Below are 21,792 nucleotides of genomic sequence, written 5' to 3' on the forward strand. Positions count from 1 at the left end.
CCTCTCCTCTCTGCCCTCTCACCTTCCTGCAGCTCCTTCCTGCTCCTGGGACATTCAACTCCTTTTGGAACACTCAGTCTAATGGGGAAATTTTAAAAAACAGATTTTGAGGGTGGCTCGATAGCTCAACACATTGAGAGTGGCTGCCTAAAATCACACCTGGTGCATCTGATGGCACACAGGGGGTCAGCTGCACCCTGCAGAGATGGGAAATTCACTCATTTACTCTTCCCAAGGGATTGCCATAAAATCCCAGGATGGTTTGGGTTGGAAGGAACCTTAAAAATCCTCCAGCTGCACTCCTGCCATGGGCAGGGCCTCCTCCATTCTCTCAGGCTGCTCCAAGCCCTGTCCAGCCTGGCCTTGGACACATCCAGGGATGGGACAGCAATTGAACTATTGGGTTTAGAATTAAAACCCACACACATATATATATGGTTTTTATAGATATATTTATTATTTTAACTTGAGCAAATTCTTGCCTCTTCATAACCCCTCCAACTGCATTGAACTGTGCCCTGCTATTTGTCACCCTCTTGCACAGCTACTGCTCAGCCACTTACACACAGCAGAATCATTTCTCCAAGAGAAACATCTGAAAAAAACCCTTCAGAATCTCAGACTCCTGCTCTTCAGATCATACATTTTATTCCAAAAAGCTCTTGGAAATCTTAAAACAAAAAGGAAAAAAAAAGAAAGATGCATGGCTGCTGCAAGTCTAACACACTGTTAATAAAAGTGGTCTATTAAAACAAATTGCTCACTATGATCATCCTGCTAAAATCAATATCTTCAAATAATAAAGCAAATACCAAGTGCACACACGGCTGCAGCCAGGCAAACCATCTGCTGGAGAGATTGCTGAGGAGTTTTGTGCCTGAAACTTTTCCTCTGAGGCTGCTGCTTCAAATGGAACCAGGGATGCTCATTTGGTGCCTCCTGCGTGGGCTGGGAAAAATGGGGATTGTGTGATTGGCTTTTGCAAATATTCAAATGAATATTATATGTGTTATGTTAGAAAGTTAGACTGTATTAATCCTTTTAAACAGGGTGTTAAATATAGTTTTAAGTTCTAACATAATATTAAAATAGAAAGTGCAGTGTAAGGTACTTTTCTAACTAGCTCAAAGAATGGAGAAGAAAATCTTCATTATTCACACAGAGATAACAGCAGCAAGACACCAAAATCTCAGCCCAAGAGTTCTCACCTCCCCACTGGGAAGGACCAGACTTGGAGGGACCCAGACAATTCATTCACAAGATGAGGAGGGAAAGTGAACAATAACCAAAAAAATCTCTGGTTTAAAAAGAACATGTGCATCATGTATGAGATGTATTAATGTGCAACAGGCAATTGCTTTTAAAGGTTAATCCTTTGTTGACAAGCCATACTTCCAAGAGGAAAGCATCCAAACATTCATCATTCTTTACTTTCTTATTGTCCTACCTCTGATTGTCCAAATTCTTCTTACTCTAATTTGTATTACTACATTTATAACCATTTTATTATTATTAAACTTCTTAAAAATTTTAACATGAGTGATTGGAGGTTTTCACACAAGCCATTGCAGCTCTTTAATCCCTGCAAGGGGCAGGCTGTGATGGAAATCAAGGAGCTTGAGTGTTTTTCCGTGAAAATCTGCCCCAGGGGAACATTCTCCTGCAGCAGCACCAGAGGGGGAGCAGCTCAGGAGGAATTGCCCAAAAACCAAGGTGAGAAGGGGCAAACCCTGCAGCCTGCAGGGAGGGGATGCTTTTCCCAGCCACAGGAACAGGCTTTGGGTGGGAAAAAAGGAATTCTGGCACAGGATGAGCCGGGAGATGCTCACGGCAGTGACCTGGAAACAGTTGGAGCAGCAGAGGCAGGAAACCAGCCAGGCTGCCCCAGCTCCAGGGCTAAATAAAGCCCTTTGTTGTCCTGGGATGGAATCCCTCCTGGATTTGAGACGGGAAGGAGGAGGTCCGTGGAGATGATATCTCCCCATCAGCACAGCAAGAGCGCAGCTGAGGGCGCAAGAAAATCCATCAACAGCCCTGAAACTCACCCCAAAACCCCCTCAAATGGTGGCTTTGGTGCTAGGGGGGAATGGCTCTCACTGAAGCCTGCAGGAGAAAAAACCAAGGATGCAGGGAGAGCTTTTAGCACCTGGGCAGGAGGGCACTGCCAGGGCTCTCCAGGACAACCTGGTGTGGAAATGGCATCGCACCAGCAAGCAAATCCCAGCAGGATAAAACCAATGGATGACAAGTTTTAAAGGAAATCACAATAAGGGTGATGCTGTCCTGGCAGCTTTGGGGCTCTTTGCCCTTTTTTAGGTGAATCCCAGCAGCCCATGCCTCAGGAACTGCCTGCTCAGGGCAGAGTTTGTGTTCTCCTGCACAGAACCAAAGGTTCCAGCAGCAAAGGACCAGGATTTGGTGCTGCACCACAGCAGATGTGATCCCAACAGTGTTTTCCTAGGAGAAACAGCCCAAACTTCACTAAACCCCGTTTTATTTGCAGCTCCATGCTCTGCTCTGGCTGTGCACCATTCCCAGAACCTGGATCTCCTCCTGCAGCATCTCCTCCTCCTCCAGCAGTTTTTGGGGGCTGATGCAGGAGAGGGGAGTCATTTCCAGAAGGAGCTGCTCTCTCTGGGAATGGGGCAGTCTGCTGAGGGCTGGGATGCAGAATTTGTGTCCTTTGGGGTGTCCCTGTGGTGTGGTTTGCTCCAAGTGCCTCCCTGTGCCTCTGAAGGGCTGTGCAGAGTTATGGCTCTCTCCAGCTGAAGTGGGACAGTTATTAAAATGCTTTTTGGAACCCGTGAGTGGCACTGGGGAGGTGGGTGCAAGGCTGATTTATTTGATGTGCTGCTGCACAGAAATAGCCCTCAAACCCTGCACATCCTCTGGGCCAGCAGTGCTGCAGCCTTGGGGGGATGCTGGCAGTGGGATTATTTCATCTGTCCGAAATAGCAGCTTTTAAGAGGTGAGGAAATGACTGCACCAAAACCATTGTGTGCCATCTGCCTGCTAAAACACTTATAGAAAACATGTTTCCTGGCATATAGCTTCCCAGCCATATGTCTATTGCATCATTCACAATTAAATTCAATCACCCTTAAAGGCTTGGACAGAATCCCAGCCCGTGTGAGCGAGCCTCCATCGCTGTGCTGCACAAAATTTGGACACTTGATCCCCCAAACGTTGGGCTGGAATTGGCTCAGGCGTTGCTAACCTGATACAGCTGATGCTGAGTGCTGAGAGATAATTCAAGGGCATGTTCCTTATTGTGGTCTTGCATTTTCTGGCTGTAAAAATGTGTTGGGGCTCTGAGAGAAAGGGAAGAATTGGGCAGGATTCACCCTCAACACGCTCGAGGCAGTTGGGTCCATGAGAAAAGGTGTCTCCCACTCAGGGAATCAACATCACAACCAAGGGCCTGCTCACAGCTGGGGGTGTGGGATATTTAGGATACACCCCCAGCTGTGTGCACAGAAACACCCAACAACAAAGCCTGGCCTGCTCCTTGTTAGGCTGGGTCAGATTTTTGTCAGCTGATTTTTGTCACCCCATGTGCCCAGCACAGCCATTCCCGTGCCCCAGGGATGAGCAGGATGGATGGAAGCACCCCTAGATCTGCCCACAGCAAGCACAGTTAAAGAATAATCTTAGTAAATCCCTTTTTTTGTGGGTTCTTGTCTCTTGCTTGGAGGAAATGTTGGGTTTCCCCGTGCTGGGCTGAGCCACTCTCCCAAAAGGAGCTCTGTGGGATGTCTGACACGGGCAGTGCAGAAACAGGAATGCAGTCCCACATCCCTGACCCAGGGAATCACTCCAACCCAAACCAGCTTCCACTGGAAACCAAACCCAGGAGCTTCCCCTGCACGGTGCCTGCCAGACCCAGCCATGGCCTATTTTTAGTCCAGCTCTCTATTTCTGGGCTGCTTTGAAAGGTGAAACAAGCCCAGCAGCCAAACCTGGATGTTCCCGTTGCTTTCTTTCCCCTGGGCTGTGGGAAGTGTCCCTGTCACACAGTGGGATGGTTTTAATGTCCTCTCCAGCCCAAACTCCTCTGTGGATCTATCACTCTGATTTTCAGTCATGTTATTCAACCCAAATTCTCACTTTCACAGACAAAAACATATCTGTTATTTAAATAAGACTCTTGTCTCACTCTGCCTTTCACATTTCATCTCTGAATTCATTTTCTGGGCTGACATGCAATGTAAAACCTGGTTACACACTGAGTCAGGCACTTCCCAATGTGTGTGTGTGTGTGTCTTTGAGGGAGGAAAATGGGGAAAAAAGGGAAAATTCTTGGTGGGAGCTGCTGGAGTCAGCAGGGCTGTGCCCACACTCAGCTTTTAGACCCCATTTTACCTGGATATTTTGGCCTTTCACAGAGCTGTGTGTCTCTGTCAGTCAGGAACAGATTACTGAACTTAACAGAGATCTTTATATGGATGTTGGAGCCCTTTGCTGAGCCACAGATGTTTCCTTCCAAGAAACATTTTCCTGCCACAGAACCAGAGAAGGCTTTGAGTTGGAAAGGACATTTAAACATCATCTCATCCAGCTCCTGTACTATGCTAAAAGCAAAAGCTACTGGAATTTCGTCCTACAATAAATGTGGAAATACCATTTGAGGATTTCTTTGTAGGTAACACCATCCTGTTCTTTTTTTGTGTTTTTTAATCCTTTTCTGGCTGTAGCCAAACAATGGCCGTTCCTGCCCAGGGCAGGGGTTTGCAATGAGTTTTTGGGTCTCTTAAAACCCAGAGCAGCTTCTGTGATTCTGTGACTGTAGAAGTGTTGCAGGAGCATCCAGGAAAAGATAAAACATTGAGTAAGAGCTCCCTCATCCTTCTTTCCACAGCTTTCTTTCCTGTCCACCTCATTTTTCAATTTCCTGTTCCCAATGACTCCTTTAGTCACCTCATCATCCAGCTATAAAAGAAAAGATGGAATTAATGCTGAACTGCAGTCGAGTTTCCCAAGGGTTCATCTCTTATTTTTTTATACCCAAAGGCCATGATTTGACTCCCAGACTGGTTTGGGTTGGAAGGGATCCTCTCATTCCACCTTCCCCTAGCCCAGGTTGCTCCCAATGCCACCCAGCCTGGCCTGGAACGTTCCAGAGACGGACAGCCCTGTGAGGACACACAGCATCCCTCACCCTGCCCTCCCTGAGCTGCTCCCACGTGTGTCTGCAGTGCAGAACCAGAGCCAGGTTTCCCACCTGGGAGATGAAGCTGCAGCCAGAGCTCTGTGCTGCTCCCAGGGCTCCCCAAAGCGTCCCCGAGGAGCTCGGGGAGGTTCCTGCCCTCCCATCCTGCTCCTGCTGCAGCTTCAGTGCCAGAGCTCCTGCCTGTGGGCTTCTCCCTGCCCCAGACCTCCTCTGACCCGTCTGCTTTGTGCTCCCTGTTTGACTGGAGCTGGCTCAGTGCAGCTGATGGAGTCACTTCTCCTCGGGTCAGCGATGATTTCACATCCTTGAGCTCCCTGCTTCGTTTGCTGAGACAATTCCTGATTCTGGAGCCCATTTTCAGCATTCCCCTGTTTTCCTCAGTGCCAGGACCACTCTTGGGTCTCTCTGGGCTGGAGCTGGGTTTGCCCCCAGCCCTGCTCTGCTCGGGCTGTGCCTGCTCTGCTCCGGGGGAGCTCAGCTGCAGGCTGGGCTGCAGTCCCTGCATCCAGCTGCAGCAGGCTGTGTCCCTGCCCTCCTTGGACAGGAAAGCAGCAGCTCTCAGGAAAGAGTTAATCCCAGCCAGCCTTTGGGATCCTTTGCTGGGGAGAGGGCTGATCTTTTGTTTGTTTTGAAGCTGCTGGCAGGAAAGCGGGGAGGAGAAAATTACCTAAGTGATAGTGAGGTTGCCACGAACTCTATAAAACTGGGAAATCAAAGCCCAGAAACTCCACCTCGCCCTCCTGAAGCACAAGCACAACCCCTGAAGAGAAACCCACCCCAGCAGCGAGTGATCTCAAAGGCTTGAACTCCAACCAAGCTGCATGAGCTCAGAGCTGCTGCGGGACTGAGCAGCCCGGGCTGCATCCCCGGCGGCTGCCCCGGAGCAGGGAAAGGCTTTGGGAATTCCCCCAGCCATGAAGTGGAGGCAGCTCCTCTGCATCTTCAGCCTGCTGGAGCTGGCTGGTGAGTACCGGTGTCCCCAAGGCCGGGTGGCAGCAGGGACAGCGCGTGGGGCAGCTCCCGGGAGCAGCAGCCGGGGGGAAGATGCTTCTGCAGGAGTTTGGGATTCAGTCCCACCCTGAAACCTCCCTGCTGCTCTGAAAGGGACGGGAAAGGGGATGAAACCCCCACAAAGTGCTGGGTGACACGAGGAGTTGTCCCTGCACACAGGCAGAGTGCAGCCGCAGTTCAAGCTGTCTCTCAGCCTGCGCTGGTGTGAATGAGCCACGCTTTTGTTTTGTGGTTGGAACTAAACATTTGCTGAAAATCAAATGAGCCTCCATAAATATTAAAATCTCCTATTGCAGCTCTTCAAATATTCATCATGTGAAGCAATGAATAGCAGCGCTGAGATTTTCTCTAGGTGCTACTTTTTAAAGGGTTATATTTTAGGGAAATATTATCATTTTTGTCCCAAACCCAACAGCCATGAGGTAATAAGAAAGGACTAAAAAAGTGAACAGCGCTGTGTGTGTTGCCTGGTGTGCTGGGACAGGAGCCAGGAGCCTGCGGGTGTCTCCTCAAATGTGATTTTTTCTTACTCACACGAATGGGAGCGTGGAGATCTATTGCAGGAATTCACTGGGTTTTGTTCTCCTGTTTCACAGAGCTCCTTTCATGTTCCCCTGGCTGCCCAGGTAAATTGCTCACCTGAGCCGCTGGCTGACCCTCCAGTCTGTGTTAATGTGAAAGGAATTGAAAAAAACCCCAATTTTATTTCAGAAAAACGACATTCAGGGCTGTGTGGTTGGGCTGAACCGAGCGAGGGTGTGAGACAAAGGTGTGAGGCGAGCCTTGAGCTTCAAACCTCCAGCTCCAAACCTCGAGTTCCTTGTACTAAACAAAAGTGATGGAAAAGTGATCAAAAGCTTGGATTTTGGAAGGACAAAGCCAGTGGGCAGCAGGGGCTTTAATGCTTTGTGCAAAATGTGCCTGCACAGCCCCTGCCCATCATTCCTGCAGGATATTCCTGCCTGGAATGGAGGAGGTTGGCTTCTCCTCGGTGTAGCTGCTGGGAAAAATCATCCCTGGGGCTCTGCCGGTTCCTCAGCTCCGTGGGGAGTCGCAGAGGATCCACCAGAGTCTCCAGTTGTGCAACTGCCCTGGAAATCCCAGCTCTGTGGGCTGGGGCTGGAGCCGCTCCTGGCAGCGCTGCCCAGGGTGGGAGCACCGGGCTGCTCCGTGTTCCACAGGGAAAATCCCCTGGGACACCCTGGGACAGAGCATGGAGTTTGGGCTCTGGGATCCAGAGCCAGCATCCAGGATCCAGCCTGGCCCAACCCCAGGGAGCAAATCCCTGGGAAAGCCAGCCCCAAATCCCTGGAACTGCTCCTTCTGCCTGGTTCTCGGGGGTTCCTGCCAGGTTCCAAGGAGGGGCTTGCAGCCACCCCTGCTCTGCAGAGTGGGCTGCAGTTCCCTGACCCTCCCAAGCCCCTGGGAGGATGCTGTGAGCAGCTTGTGTTGGAAAGCTGGGGATGGACAAAGCTCATGGAGAGCTGTCCTGTGCTCGTCTCAGAGTGAGCATGGAACTGGGAGGCTGGATTGTGTTTGTACCTAATAAAAACACTTTATTCTTTCACTTAACCTCTCATCTTTCTTCTTTATATGTTTTTCATTCATCTCTGCCAACCTTGATTTTTAGAAAGAATCTCTTTTCTTGCCATTTTCGCACGTTCTTTCTTTCCTCCACTCCTTTTGCAACACTTATGAAAGTTCTGAACATCAGGAAAGGAAAAAGAGACTTTAAAACTTCCAGCTGCTCGAGTTTAACATCCTTGAGAGGCTGCTGCTCCAGCCAGGAGAAATCTCAACCCTGGGAAGGTGCTGGGCTGCCCAAGAGGCCCCAGCCCCAAGGAAAGCCTGGGAGCAGCAGCTGGGCTTTGGTGGGGCAGCTCGGGGGGCTCCCCCAGCCCCCCGGCCCCGGCCCCACACCCACATCCTGTCTGGGCCAAGGAAAAGGGGGAGGGAAGGGATTTTTATCAGATATTTCCAGAGGGAAGAGGGCTCCACCCGCTTGAATTCCTGCCACATGGCTGAGAGCTGTGGAGCTGGAAAGGCATGAGTAATGCCGGCTGGAGTCCTTGGAGGGGCTGCCGGGGGAGCCGGGGCTGGCTCCGGCCCCAGGGCTCTGCATCCCGGCCCAGAGCTCCCCTCCTGCATCCCACAGTCCATTTACCTTCTCCTCCTGCATCCCAGAGCTCCAGAGCTCCCCTCCTGCATCCCACAGTCCATTTACCCTCCCCTCCTGCATCCCAGAGCTCCAGAGCTCCCCTCCTGCATCCCACAGTCCATTTACCCTCCCCTCCTGCATCCCAAAGCTCCAGAGCTCCCCTCCTGCATCCCACAATCCATACACCCTCCTCTCCTGCATCCCAGAGCTCCAGAGCTCCCCTCCTGCATCCCACAGTTCCATACCCTCCTCTCCTGCCTCCTGTGGTCTTTTTACCCTCCTGTTCTTCATCCCATGGCTCCTCACCCTCCTCTGCAGCCCTGGACCAGCAGTGCCCTTGTGCCAGCCCATGGCAGCCCATCCCAGAGCTGGGGAACAAACTCTGTTTATTCCAATGAACTCTGTTACAAGGCAGAGCTGAGGAGCTCCCCTGGCCTAGGGCTCGTGTGCCAGGTGCCCAAGGAGCCAAAGGCTGAGCAGAAGGTTTGCCAGAGGTGAGCCAGGAGATCTGAGGCAGGATCAGCTCAGGAGGGGCAGGCCCTGCCCAGACATTCCCAGGGGGATTCAGCTCCCTCACTTCCATTTGCTGTGGGTGCAGGATTGGGATCCAGTGATGGAAAATTCCCTCCTCTTTCCTGAACCTTTGCCACTGCAGAGCTTTTTTTTTTGTGGCCCTGGCTGAGTGCTCAGGGATGAGTCTTGGAGCAAGTTTAACATTTATATTGTTGCCTTTTCTTTATTCAATCTAAGATCCTTCCTAAGCCCCATTATTAAAATATCTTTAAAAAATCATTGACTTTTTAAACCCTAGGTGGGTGAACACAATGGGTGCTGGGAAGTGCAATTTTCTTTCCCATCTCTGCATGGTTTTGCTCCTGCACGTGCTTGCATTGCCAGGTGAAGATTTCTCCCAGGTTAATAAATAGCTTGGCTTAAACTCTAAACCCTCAATCCTAACAAACTGACAAAGTTTAATAAAGCCATTAAAAATGTATGGTGCAATAAATAACCCTCTTTAGCTGAGCACCACGTGGATTATCCAGCCCACATCTGGATCATTATTTATCTCATGACCCCAAAGATTTCATAAAAACCTTCATCCATGTTTTGTGGAAAAGCTCCTGCACACGCTCCAAGAAAGGCAAGAAAAAGGAATCCAAAGTGACAGCTCCTCTCCCAAATCACACTGAGCAGCATCCAGGCCTCCAGTCCCATACCCAGTGCTGAAAAGGCTTTGCTGGGGAGAGCCTGGGGCGCTCTGCAAACATCTGGAGGAGCTCAGAGGTGCTTGGGTGGCTCTGGCACTCGGGGAGGTCACGGCAGGGCTGCGTCATGTGAGATTTCCTGCTGTGCCTAACAGAGCTGTGCCTAAAGCCTGGCTCTGCCTAAAGCCTGGCTCTGCCTCTGGGCTGCTCCTCGCTCTGGGCACCACTCCTGCCTCCTGCTTTTCATCTGCTAAAAGTCAGCAGGAAAACTCGGTGACTTAACCAGCTGGAACTGAGCTGCCTTGGAGAAGGAGGAACTTCTCCCCCTGAGCTGGAAGCTGTGCCAGAACCCAAACTGCAGCTCCAGACACCTGCACTGAGCCTCAGCAGGGCCCCCGAGCAGCTGCAGCCCAGGGGGGGTGGGAGGGATGGGATGGGATGGGATGGGATGGATCAGTATGGAACAGCATGGGATGGATAGGATGGATAGAATGGAATGGACAGGACAGATAGGATGGATAGGATGGGGTGAGCTGGGATAGATCAGGATGGATAAGATGGATAGGATGGGGTGAGCTGGGATAGATCAGGATGGATAGGATGGATAGGAAGGGATGGATGGCATGGATCAGGATGGATAAGATGGGATGGATGGCATGGATCAGGATCACAGCACCACTGTGGGCAGCCCCACAGGACCAGTCTGAGCCCCACATTTCCCCAGCCTCCCCCAGCAGGACCAGCAGCTCTGCCCCTGCCACCCACAGCCAAATCCAACCCCGGTGCCCTCGGGCTTTGCTCTTCCCAACCCCTCCAGGCTCTGCAGAGCTGACCCAGCCAAGAGCAGCTCCTGCCAGGCTGTGCCCAGTGCCCAGTGCTGTTCCCTGGCAGCAGATCCTGCTCAGCACCTGCCTGAGCTGCCCCAGCTCTCAGGGTGGTTTGGGAGGATGAAGTAACTTTTCTTGGAGCTGGGACTCCCCTGGGCAGAGCTACAAATGAAACAACACATTCTGTATGATTTTCTCTTTGGTGCCTGGATAAGAATCTTAAACACCAAGAGCCCTGGGGTAGAGACTGGAGCTGTTTGCTGAAGTGGGAATAGATCTTCAGGAGAGAGAGGCTGAGGAATGGGGAGAAATGCATTTTCATTGACTCACACAGCTCATTTCAGAAGGAAAAGCTGGAAGTGTCATCTCTGTAAGGCAGCAGGAAGCAATATATAAACTTTAGGTTAGAACAGCAAACCACTCTCCAAACCTTCTGCTTTACCTCCAAAGATGTTTTTGCTCATGAGTCAGGGCTGATCCCAAGCCAGTGGGAATGTTTCTATTTACTTTGAGATTGTGCCTGCAACTGTAAATCCAACTTATCTATCCTGAGGCACACAAGTGATCTCTTCCAAGGCTTGATTCTCTCCTCCCAGGATTATAAACCCAAACTGCTCTGAAATCCAGCTTTGTGCAGAGCTTTGTGCATCCACCAGAGAGCTGGGGCTGGGCTGGGGTGACAGCTCCTCCTCTGAGAGCCCTGGAGCCTCTGCAAGGGCTGCACCCGGCTCTGCTGCTCCCCCAGATGAAAATTTTCACCCCCACCCCTCTCCCAGCCGTGCCCCAAGGCTTCCTGCCAGTTTGGGGCAAGAAAAAGTGAATTTGGGAGAGCAGCTGAACCTTTCCTGCTTTCCCCCAGGGGCTCAGCAGCCCCTGAGAGCTCCTCTTTCCCCAGGCTGCACTGCTGGGACCACCACGGGCACCCCCAGCCTGGCAGGGGGGGACAGCAGCAGAGGGACAGCCAGCACTGCCAGCGCTGCCACCACAGCCACGGGGGACAGCGGCACCAACCCGACCTCTGGTAACTCTGCCTTCCTTCCCTCCGTCATTCCTCGGAGCTTCCGTGCTCAAAATCAGATTTCTGGAGTGCACAGGCTGCTTAAGGCATGGTTTGTGCTCTCAATAAAAGAGGCTGAGTATGGCCACAAGGTTTAATTCCCAGAAAATCCCACCTGGGGACACCCCAGGCAGGCAGCTCAGCCCCATCCTGGGCAGAACAAAGAGCTCAGTGATGTTTGAGAGCCACCTGTAGGAGTCCCTTTGGGAGGAGAGGATGAGGGGGGATGGCTTCAAGCTGGAGGAGGGAGGTTTAAATCAGATATGGGGCAGGAATTGTTCCCTGGGAGGGTGGGGGGCCCTGGCATGGGTGCCCAGAGCAGCTGAGGCTGCCCCTGGATCCCTGGCAGTGCCCAAGGCCGGGCTGGGAGCACCTGGGGCAGGGAAAGGTGCCCCTGCCATGGCTGGGGTGGCTCTGGGTGGCCTTGGAGGTCCCTTCAGCCCAAACCAGTGTGGGGTTTGTGATGGGAGCTCAGGCTCTGGGGGCTCTGAAGGGATGGGAGGATGCAGGGAGCCTTTCCCTGGTGCTCTTTGGGATCCGAGCCTCCCCTGGTAGCCTCGGGGCCAGGGAGGAGCTGGGGGTGATGCAGGGGGGGTGGCTGGTGTCACCTTTGCTGTGGTGGCCTGGAAATGAGCCGCTGTCCCCCAGCTGGGGGTGTGTGTCATTGGGCAGCAGAACCAGAGCATTCCCTGGAGAGCCGACGGCTCCCGGTGCTGCTGCTGGCTCTGGCAGGGCAGGGTGCTGCCACACGGGGCTCACAGGGCTCGAGCTTCCTCCTGAGCCCCTCTCTCTGCATTTCCTCCAAGCTGCAGCCACAGCCAGCCCCGTGCCCCCCTCGACATCCTCAGAGCGCCTCGGCCAGCTGAGCACGAGCCCCCAGCCCAGCCCTGCCTCCTCATCCCTGCCAGGCTCCTCCCTGGGGCCCCAGGGCAGCCCGGGGGTCCCCACGAGCCAGAGCCCCCCAAGCCAGCCCCAGGACAGGGCACCGACCTCGGGCACCCCCAGCTCCGCGGCCACCTCGGAGCATCCTGCCGGCCCCGCCGCCAGCACAGCCCTGCCCACGGCCAGGAGCGGCCCCCAGGTGAGGAGGGGCTGCCCGGGGAGGTGGGCTGGGGGCTGGCACCCGCAGGGCACTGACACCCCCGCGCTCTGCCCTCCAGCCTGCCATCAGCTGCCACAGTGCCCGGGACCAGGGTGACACCGGGGCCGTCTGCCTGCAGCTCAACGAGTCCAGCACCTGCGTGAGTGTCCCTGCGGTCACCCCCAGCCCCCGGGGGCTCTCTGGGGCGGGGGGCTCCAGCGGTTCCCCTGGGGGGTGCGGGAGGGGCTGGTACAGGGGAGCCCAAATGGAGGGTCCCAAAGGGCTCCGGGGGAAATGCGAGCTCCCAGCTGCACCAATTCTCCTTTTCCCTTTGGGCCCGGGGGTCAGCTCGGCTTCTGAAGCATCTCCCACCGTGACCAACAGGAAGCTGCCTTTGTTCTTCTTCTTCCTCTTCCTTGTTGGAAACAAAAGTGCCTTTTTTTGTCTTGCCAAGTGCCCTAGGAAAGAAAACAGGGCATTGCGAGGAGCTGCTCAGTGTCCCCAAGAGCTCCCGAGGGAGTCCCAGGCTCTCTGCGACCCTCCCTGCAGCAGCCCCGGGTGGGACCAGGCAGCTCCTGGTGATTTATTAAAAAATATGGATATAGATCTAGTACCAATATCCAATTGTGATGGACAAAAACTCTCTGACAGTTTAAAGTTAGAAAGTGTGTGTTTATTGTGGGATAACTCCCAAATACACACCGCAATTTACAGGTGATTACAGAGCCCTTTCATCTATACAAGTATTAATTTACAGGTGATTACAGAGTCCTCTTATCTGTACAAGTATGGAATGCCCAAAATGCAAATGCACATTCATAACTCTGGTACATCCCATTCCCAAGAGGGATATTGATCTGGTACCGATATCCAAAATCTCTCTGACAGTTTAGAGTCAGACAGTGTGTGTTCATTGTGGGATGGCTCCCAAATACACACCACAATTTACAGGTGATCACAGAGCCCTTTTATCTGTACAGGTATTGAATACCCAAAGTACAAATGCATATTCATAACTCTGGTACATCCCATTCCCCACATGGTAATTAGTTCAAAAGCCATTAAGCATGGGCAGTTTGTCCCTTGAAATGGGTCTGTGGTCCCTTTCATGGGGAGGGGTCCCAAAAGGAGGAAGTAAATGAAGTCTTCCTCGCTCTGACCTTTCTACCTTTCCAGTGCAGATGTGACAAATGAAGCCTTGGTAGAACTCCCATTCCCTGGCTTCAGTTGGGTTCAGAACAGAGGAATTTGTCTTCTGTTCCTAAAGCTATTTATCAATTCCTATATTCTTTATTATAAACCCAGCTCACCAAACATTGTGCTGACAAGCAATCAATTATTAGTTAACTGCTAACTCTTAACTTCATCAAGACCTACCCATTTATTTTAATTAACTCCAATAAAGCTTACCTCTAACTAAAATCTTAGCACCTCTTAAAATCTCCAAATTCCTTAAAGTTTGTGTCTCACTGGCAGGAGCTGGGAGCCAGAGAAGAGCAGTCCTGCCAGGACCTGTGTCCCTCTCTCCCCCTGGCCTTTCCCGAGGCAAATGAGCAATCAGCTGGCACTAATTGCAAAGGGAAACTCTGACACTGCGATGAGTTCTTTCCACCGCACAGAAAGGAAAATACACACTTGGGTCTCTTGTTCCATCTTGGCCTTCCTGCCCCCGAGCCAAGCTCTATAGAAACAGCTGAAAATGATTTGTTTGTTGTTCTCCCGTGGAGGAGTTTCTGGATTTTTGCTCTTTCAGAGGATGGAGGGACCTGGGGATGGTCCTGGGGCAGCTCTGGGCAGAGGGAGGAGGGCTCAGAGCCAGGACAGGGCAGGGGGCTCTCCCTCCCACAGCCCCAGGGTGGGCTCATGGAGCTGTCCCTGTCTCTGGGGTGGGAGGGGGGCTGAGCTGGGCTTTGGCAAAGCTGGGCTCTGTCTGTGAGCCTGGCTGTGGCTGAAAATAGCCCCGAGCCCATCCTGTCTGATCCAGAAACCGGCCCACAAAGGCTGCAGCTCCTCACTCCTCTTCCTCTCCCCCCCAGAGTCAGCACAGCTCTAAAATGTGAGAAATGTGGTTTTTCACCTAGCCTTTGATCAGCAACCTAGCAAAAACATTGAAGACATTTCCTAAACAGGAAGGCTCAATGCCTCTTTGTTATTTCCCTCCTTTCCCAGCCCCTGCCTGGGACTCTGAAACAATAGAGCTCTTCAGTTGTTCCAGCCCAAAAACTGGGGAGACTTGCCATGCAATTCAGAGCCTAAATTTAGCTTTGCTCAAACGCCATTTTCAGGAGTTGTTAATAACATCTCCATTTCATTTATCCTCATTAAGTTAAGACATGAGAAGTGAGCCCCTGCACCTCCAAGGTGTTGGGGCTGGAGTGGGAGGGGAGGGTCTGATACCCAGCCCAGCTCTGCAGGGCACAGAGGAGCCACCGAAATTCGAATGGGAAAGCACAACACCTCCACCAGCATGGCCGAGGCAGAGAGCTGCTCAGTTTGCATGAATTAATGGCTGCTCCTTCTGAAAATTTGGCAGGAACACTTTCTGGAGAGGAAGGGATTGGATTTATGGCAAGCACTGTGTGAAAACAGCACCCACGGCGTGGAGCCCCCCTGTGAGATCAAACTCACTCCATCCAGCCTGGACAGGGACTGTCTGCTCCTCATCCTCAAAGGAGAGAAAGGTCAGTGAGGGCATTCCTTGGTGGGGATGCCCAGACAATGGTGTGGGCAGTGGGAAGGGCTGGGAGGCAGATCCTGGGAGGAGAAACCCCTCTGCAATTCTGCTCCTCCTTCTGGGGTCCTGCTGCACCCCGGAGCTGTGGAACTGCCTCCAGGAGCATCCTCAGCTCCTCTGTGCTCAGCCAGGCTCCTTGGTGTGCCCTGAGCTGCAGAGGGGGGGATTCATGTCTGGGATGTGTGTGATGAACATTGAATGTGTGTAACACGTGTGAAGAACATATTTAATGTGTGTAACGTGTGAGACGAACATTTAATGTGTGTAAAACGTGTGATGAACATATTTAATGTGTGTAAGGTGTGTGGTGAACATATTTAATGTGTGTGAGGTGTGTGATGAACACATTTAATGTGTGTAACGTGTGGGGTGTGCTCTCCTGTTTTGAACCTGACAGATCCTGACAAACTTCTGAACACGCTCCAGAAGTCTCACTTGGAAAAGGTAAATCCCTTCAGCAAATTTGGCTGCAAAAAGTGCCTGGCCAGGAGGGTGGAGGGATGAGAGCTGCAGCTGCTCAGCTGGGACTGGAGGTGCCAGAGGAGTGTAGAGGTCCCTAAGTGCCAGGCTGGACAGGGCTGGGAGCACCCTGGGGCAGGGGAAGGTGTCCCTGCCCATGGCAGGGCTGGCACTGGATGATTTTTAAGGTCCACCCCAGCCTGGGGTTCTGTGGTTGGAGCCGACCAGCAGGGATGCAGCACAGCAGAAGCAGCACAAGCTGTGCCGTGGCTCTGGAAATGCTGCAGGGATTTCCCAGCAGAGGTCAGACCCAGCAGTAACTCTCAGGGTGCAACTGGCACTCAGATTCCCCAAAGGACCGGGCTGAGATGAATGAATTCCTCCCCCAGCCCTCCCTGAGGCCGGGGCTGAGCCCCAGGTGTGTCCCAGGGCACGAACAGCAGAGCTGAGAGATCTCAGCCAGGGGCTCCCAACCCCGGGCTGTGCTCCAGAGGCCAAAATTCCCTGAGGCACAGGAGAGCCAGGCTGGGAAGGAGCCTGCGAGGGCTGCCAGGGCTGGGGCAGGGCTGGGGCTGCAGAGCGTCCCAGGGGTGAGAGCAGCATTGTTTGAAGCCTGAGCAGCAGATGCAAACGTTTCCTGTTTGTCCCACTCCGGCTCTCTTTGGTGTTCGGCTTTTTTTTTTTTCCCCAGTTTGGAATAGAATCCCTGAAAAAGGAGAGCCCGAGGAGCCGGCGGGACTCTTCGCAGAGGACGCTGATCGCCCTGGTGACATCGGGGCTGCTGCTGGCGCTGCTGGGGCTGGCCGGCTGCTTCCTGATGCGGCGGCGCAGCTGGAGCCCCGCGGGACAGAGGCTGGTCAGTGCTTACAGGTGGCAGAGCCGCAGCTAGAGGGGGGCAGGGGGGCACACAGGGCCATCCCCACCGCTGTGGCTCTGTACCCACCCCCTGTGTGCCCCCGGGCAGGGGCACGGCCCCGTTCCCGCACATCCTGCCAGGTCTGACACTTCTTTTTGCTCAGCAGTAAGAGCTCATCCAGCAAGACCCCCGCAGAGCCCCTGAAACCTCACCAGTCTGTCATTAACAGTGATGCCCTTTAATTCCCATTCCTTGTGTGAGTCCCCTGTCTGTACCCCTGCTGTAATAAAGGCAATTTCTCCTCGCCAGCCACGGTAATAAAACATATCAAGAAAGCAAGAGGCAGAAATTTCCTATTTCCATTCTCCCCTTCCCAGGCAGGCTGACCCTGAGGACTCCTCCTCCCCTCCAGTGATTTTTGGGGACGTGGCCCTGTGTAAAGAGAGGCTGGGCCACGATTTCCCCGTCCCTGCCATGAGCAGCCGTGTCCTGGGAGGCCCTCGGGATTTCCCCAGAGCACACGGCTGGGAAATGCCGTGTCAGAGGCAGGGACACTGCCTGGTGTCCCTGGGGCTGGCAGTGTGTGCCACGGGAGCCCCTGGCAGTGCCAAGCCCCGCTCCAGGTGAGGCGTGTCCAGCCAGGAGGGTGCTGGGTGCTGCTGAGGGAATTCCAGCTGGGAATTGCCACCTGGGGCTGCCAGTTCCAGGGCTGCACAACATCTGGGGAATTCTCTTGAGGCCCTGGGTGCTCCAGAGGCACCTGCTCCTCGCAGCAATGGCAGCACCCAGCCCTGCAGAGCTGCACTTCTGCCACGCCTGGCAGCCAGCTCTGCACTTCAAAGGAAGGGGAAGGGAAGGAAAAGAGACAATTTCCATCCTTTCCATTCCATGGTGATTTATCCTTGGCCAGCAGAGGTTCTGTCCCAAGGCAAGGTCAGCTCTAAAATCTGTTTAGAAGAAAACAACAAAACCTGACAAAAAGCTTCTCTTGCAGGTGCTGCAGGGAGAACTGCAGTTCCAAACACTGCCATTCCTGGGTGGTTTTCTTGCTCCACGCTGGTTCAGGCCCTCTTGTCCCCTTCTTGCCAGCAGTGCCCTGACCTGTGCCTGTTTGTCCCTCCTGCCTGGGCACCGTGGGCAGCCCCTGCCCCCAAGCCAGCATCCCTTCCCCTCCCTGACTCTGTCCCTTGTGTCCCCAGGCTGAAGACCCCTACGACACGGAGAACGGCAGCCAGGGGAACACCATGCTGATGTCGCCGTCCCGGGAGCCAGCCCAGCTGCAGGAGAAGCCCAACGTGAACGGGGGCACCCAGGAGAACGGCACGGGCCAGGCGTCCTCGCAGAACGGCCGCTCGGGCCGGCAGCACCGCCCGGCCGACAGCGAGATGTGACAGCCCCGGAGGGAGCCCCGGGGCTCGCCGGAGATCCCCGCACAGCCCGGGCACCGCCGACCTTCTGTACCGCCACCATCGCCTCCGGGAAGGACTCCGAAATCAGCCCAAAGCACGCGGAGGGCCAGAGCTGCCCAAGAGCAGCTCCTTCTCCTCCTCCTCCTCCTCCTCCCGCTGACCACACAGGACACTTTTTGCAGCTGTTCTCTGCTTTTGTTGTCAGAAGAGCTGCAGGACAAACGCCGGTGCCCTTTGCCCTCCCCGGCTTTCAGGCAGAGGCAGAGTTTGGCTCCAGGCAGCCCAGATTTCTGGTAGCAATATGTTAGGCTGACCAAAGCAGTTAAATTGGGATCGCAGTGACAAAAACCTCTCAGGTTTCAGGTAGTTTTGGTTAACAGAGTTGTTTATAATCTCATCTTTATGTTTAAGTGCAGGATTTCTTCCTCCTCTGAGGCCATCAGGCATTTAACCCCATCCTGTCTTTAGGGCTCTTCTGCCATTTCCTACTCCAGCAGAATTTGCTGAAGCTGTGTGTAAAACTTTCCACGTGGAATTGAAGGCTGAAATGTCAACTTCTTTCTCTTTGAATCCTCCCAGGACTGTGTCCTGGAGGTTTTTTTGGAGGGAAAATCCCTCCCCAGCCTCCTCCTGCCAGGGGCTGGGGGCTGTGACAGGCAGAGCCAGCAATTCATCCCTTGGGTGAGATGGAGAACACTGGGTGGGGCTGGGGGGCTCTGGGGTGCCGGGGGCTGGGCACTCTCCCTCTGGCACCTGGGGCAGGAATTTGGGCAGGAGAGGTGCCAAAGGGCCCCCAGAGGGATGAGAGGGAGGCAAAAGCCCAGCTGGGCAAAGGGCTGAGCTCCTGTCTGTGCACAGCAGCAGGGACGGGGACGCAGAGCAGGATTTCAGGATTTCACAGTGGGGAGCACAGGGACAGGGGCAGGGACAGGGACAGGGGCAGGTCTGAGCCCTCTCTGTGCTCATCCTGCTCCCAAGGGAAGCTCTGCTGGAGCCACATCGAGTTCCTGGCACCTCAGTGGGACCCGGGGCAGGTTTGTTCCCCATCCCAAGCAGATTTTTAGGGAGCCAGAGCCCTGATTGTGCCAGCCCAGGAGGGGTGGTGGTTCAACACGAGCACCAGCAGCGACCTCCACACCCCAAATCAGCCCAAAAATGGCCCTTGGAGCTGATCTACCCTCTCATGAGTGAATTCATCCCCACCTTCTCTCAGTGCTGAACACTGAGGGAAGGGGTTTATTTTCTGGTACAGTGCTCAAAGCAATGACAGCAGCATCCATCACCAACTGGGGCTGGTTTTTTGTGGGTGCAAGAGTCGCTTAAACACAATTAAAATATTCCAGGCTGTTTGCTTTGGTGTGAATTGCTTCTCCCAGATCTCGTTGTAAATAATCCCGGTTGAAAAAGAAAAAGAATTAAGTACTAAAAAGCGGCTTCTCTGTGGTGTCCTCGGAGCAGCAGCGGGTTCGTCCCTGCGGGATGTGGGGCTGCCGCAGGGTGGGAGGACCACGCCTCACAGAGAGGTTCCTTCCCAGCAGAAATGCCATGACTAAAGGCTCTGGCTCGCTCTGAGCACGTTCCTCTCCCAAAAAAACGCCTGCAGGATGAGTGACGTGCAGCAGGCTGTCACACCTTTGTTTGATTTGGGGTTTTTTATGTTTAAGGCACCCAGTTAATTCCTGGGAAAATCAGAGAGGCTCCTGAGTGCAGGGCTGGGGTTTGACCTGGCAGCAGGGGAGGGGCAGGCTGGGCATCAGCAGGAATTTCTCCATGGAAAGGGTGGCCAGGCCTTGGAAGGGGCTGCCCAGGGGACTTTGGGGTCCCCATCCCTGGAGGTGTCACCTGGAGGTGGCACTGAGTGCTCTGGGTGATCCTGGAGGGATTTTCCAGCCTCAGCAATCCCGGGATTCTGTGAGGGCTCCCTCCCTCTGCAATAAGCAGCAACATTGCCTGCCCCAGACACTTGCAGGGGGACACAGGGAAGCCCTTGGTGCCTCCTCTGGTGGAGATGCTGGGGCTGCACCGCGGGCAGGAGCTTTGGGAACGGGATCTCTCCCGATTCCCTCTCCTCTCCGGGATGCCTGACCCTCCCCAGGGCTGCTTCCCTGGCAGCAGGAACCCCTCCGGGGACACCCCCCAGGCGCTGCTGGTGATTTGGGGCAGCCTGACCTCTGGCAGATACAGGAAAACCAAATTACCTTCGCAGGGAAAGCTTGATGAGCCCGGGAGGTGGGGCAGGGAGCCGGGGCCGGATTTCTCCTGGCAATTGTTCATCTAATTAGCACAAGGAGCTGCAGATCTCATCAAACGTCAGGTGCACTTTTCACAGCTCAGGGAATGTCCCGCAGCCAGGCAGGGACAATAAAGTTACAGTCAAGTGCTCTGGCAAAACAAAAGGTTCCTCCAAAGCCAGACTGAGGGAAATGCAGGGAGCGGGGCCGGTGCTGAGCCAGCGGAAAAGGCTGGGAAAGGCTGGGAAAAAAGGCTGGGAAAGGCTGGGAAAAAAGGCTGGGAAAGGCTGGGAAAGGCTGAGGGAGGCTGGGGAAGGCTGCACTTCCAGCTCAGGAAGTTTTTTCCCTGTGTGTTAACAGCCCTGGCCCGGCCAAAAAGGTTTTTCTTATTATTCCTTCCTTATCAGCCCCCTTGCATTCCTTCCTTGCCCCCTCCTCTCGCCACCCCCTGCAGCCTCACTCACAGCTGCTTTTTTGGGCCATTCTGGGGGCTCTGAGTCCATTTCAGCTCCCAAGAGCAGCCTGAATGCCCATCAGCGTGGTTCAAGGCTGGTGCCAGTGTTAACACACAGGGGAAAAACTTCCTGAGCTGGAAGTGCAGCCTTCCCCATCCTTCCCCATCCTTCCCCAGCCTTCCCCAGCCTTCCCCATCCTTTCCCATCCTTCCCCAGCCTCCCCCATCCTTCCCCATCCTTCCCCATCCTTCCCCAGCCTTCCCCATTCTTCCCCATTCTTCCCCATCCTTCCCCATCCTTCCTCATCCTTCCTCATCCTTCCCCATCCTTCCCCATCCTTCCCCATCCTTCCCCATCCTTCCCCAGCCTTCCCCATCCTTCCCCAGCCTCCCCCAGCCTTTTTTCCCAGCCTTTTTTGTTGTCACTGATTTCCCGTTCTGTGGAGCGGAGCGGGGTGAGAGCCCCGAGCATCTCGCAGGGCTGGGGTCGCACGGGAGGCACATTTGGGCACATTTGGGCACATTTGGGCACATTTGTGCTCATTTGTGCTCCAATGCTGCTATCTGCTGGCTGCGCCCCGCCAGAGCGCTCCGAGCGGGCTCTAGAGGGCAGCTGGAGCTCGGGGATGCTGCCCCGGCAGATCCCGCATTTCTGTTTTTCTGTGGGAGCTCTCCCAGTTCTGCTGCTCCCAAAAAGCGGCTCCTGCCCCAGCAATCCAGCCCCGGGACCAGAGGAACCGTGGAATTCCAGAAGAATAATGTGAGCAGGGGATGTCACTACGGGACACGAAACACAGGACGTGCACACGCTGCTCTTCTCAAGGTAAAAAGGGGACTTTGAATTTCTGACTCCAGCATTTCTAGATTTCCAACTTTTATAGATTGAGATTTAATTTCTGACTCCAGCATTTCTAGATTTCCAACATTTATAGATTGAGATTTAATTTCCGACTCCAATATTTCTAGATTTCCAAAAGTGACAGTGGATTAGAGGGTGACAGTGCCACCTCTGCAGTGACACTGGACAAACCATGAAATTTCTCCTCCTCCATAAAAGAATGCAAAACAAGGAGTTATTTACCTGAAGTGTGGGAGAAAGTTCGTTACAAGAATGTAAACATCAGAAGGCTTAGGAAAGCT

At 53.7% G+C, this 21,792-nt stretch overlaps 1 protein-coding gene across 2 annotated transcripts; it reads left to right on the forward strand.

Moving 5' to 3' along the window:
* The first annotated feature begins 5,912 nt into the window (after nucleotides 1-5,912).
* Nucleotides 5,913-18,751, forward strand: CD34 (CD34 molecule). 2 transcript variants are annotated; one of them, XM_084220756.1, is made up of 8 exons: nucleotides 5,913-6,133; nucleotides 11,267-11,392; nucleotides 12,235-12,509; nucleotides 12,589-12,669; nucleotides 15,043-15,190; nucleotides 15,641-15,687; nucleotides 16,394-16,558; nucleotides 17,758-18,751. In XM_084220756.1, exons 1-8 carry the CDS (start codon nucleotides 6,085-6,087, stop codon nucleotides 17,947-17,949), a joined length of 1,083 nt encoding a protein of 360 aa, XP_084076882.1. In that variant the 5' UTR covers nucleotides 5,913-6,084; the 3' UTR covers nucleotides 17,950-18,751. The 2 variants fall into 2 exon arrangements, with proteins under 2 accessions (XP_084076882.1, XP_084076883.1); XM_084220757.1 differs by lacking the exon at nucleotides 17,758-18,751 and adding an exon at nucleotides 16,725-16,860.
* The last annotated feature ends 3,041 nt before the right edge of the window (nucleotides 18,752-21,792 follow it).

Source organism: Fringilla coelebs (genome assembly GCF_963513975.1).
Source record: "Fringilla coelebs genome assembly, chromosome: 23".
NCBI classification, from domain to species: Eukaryota; Metazoa; Chordata; class Aves; order Passeriformes; family Fringillidae; genus Fringilla; species Fringilla coelebs.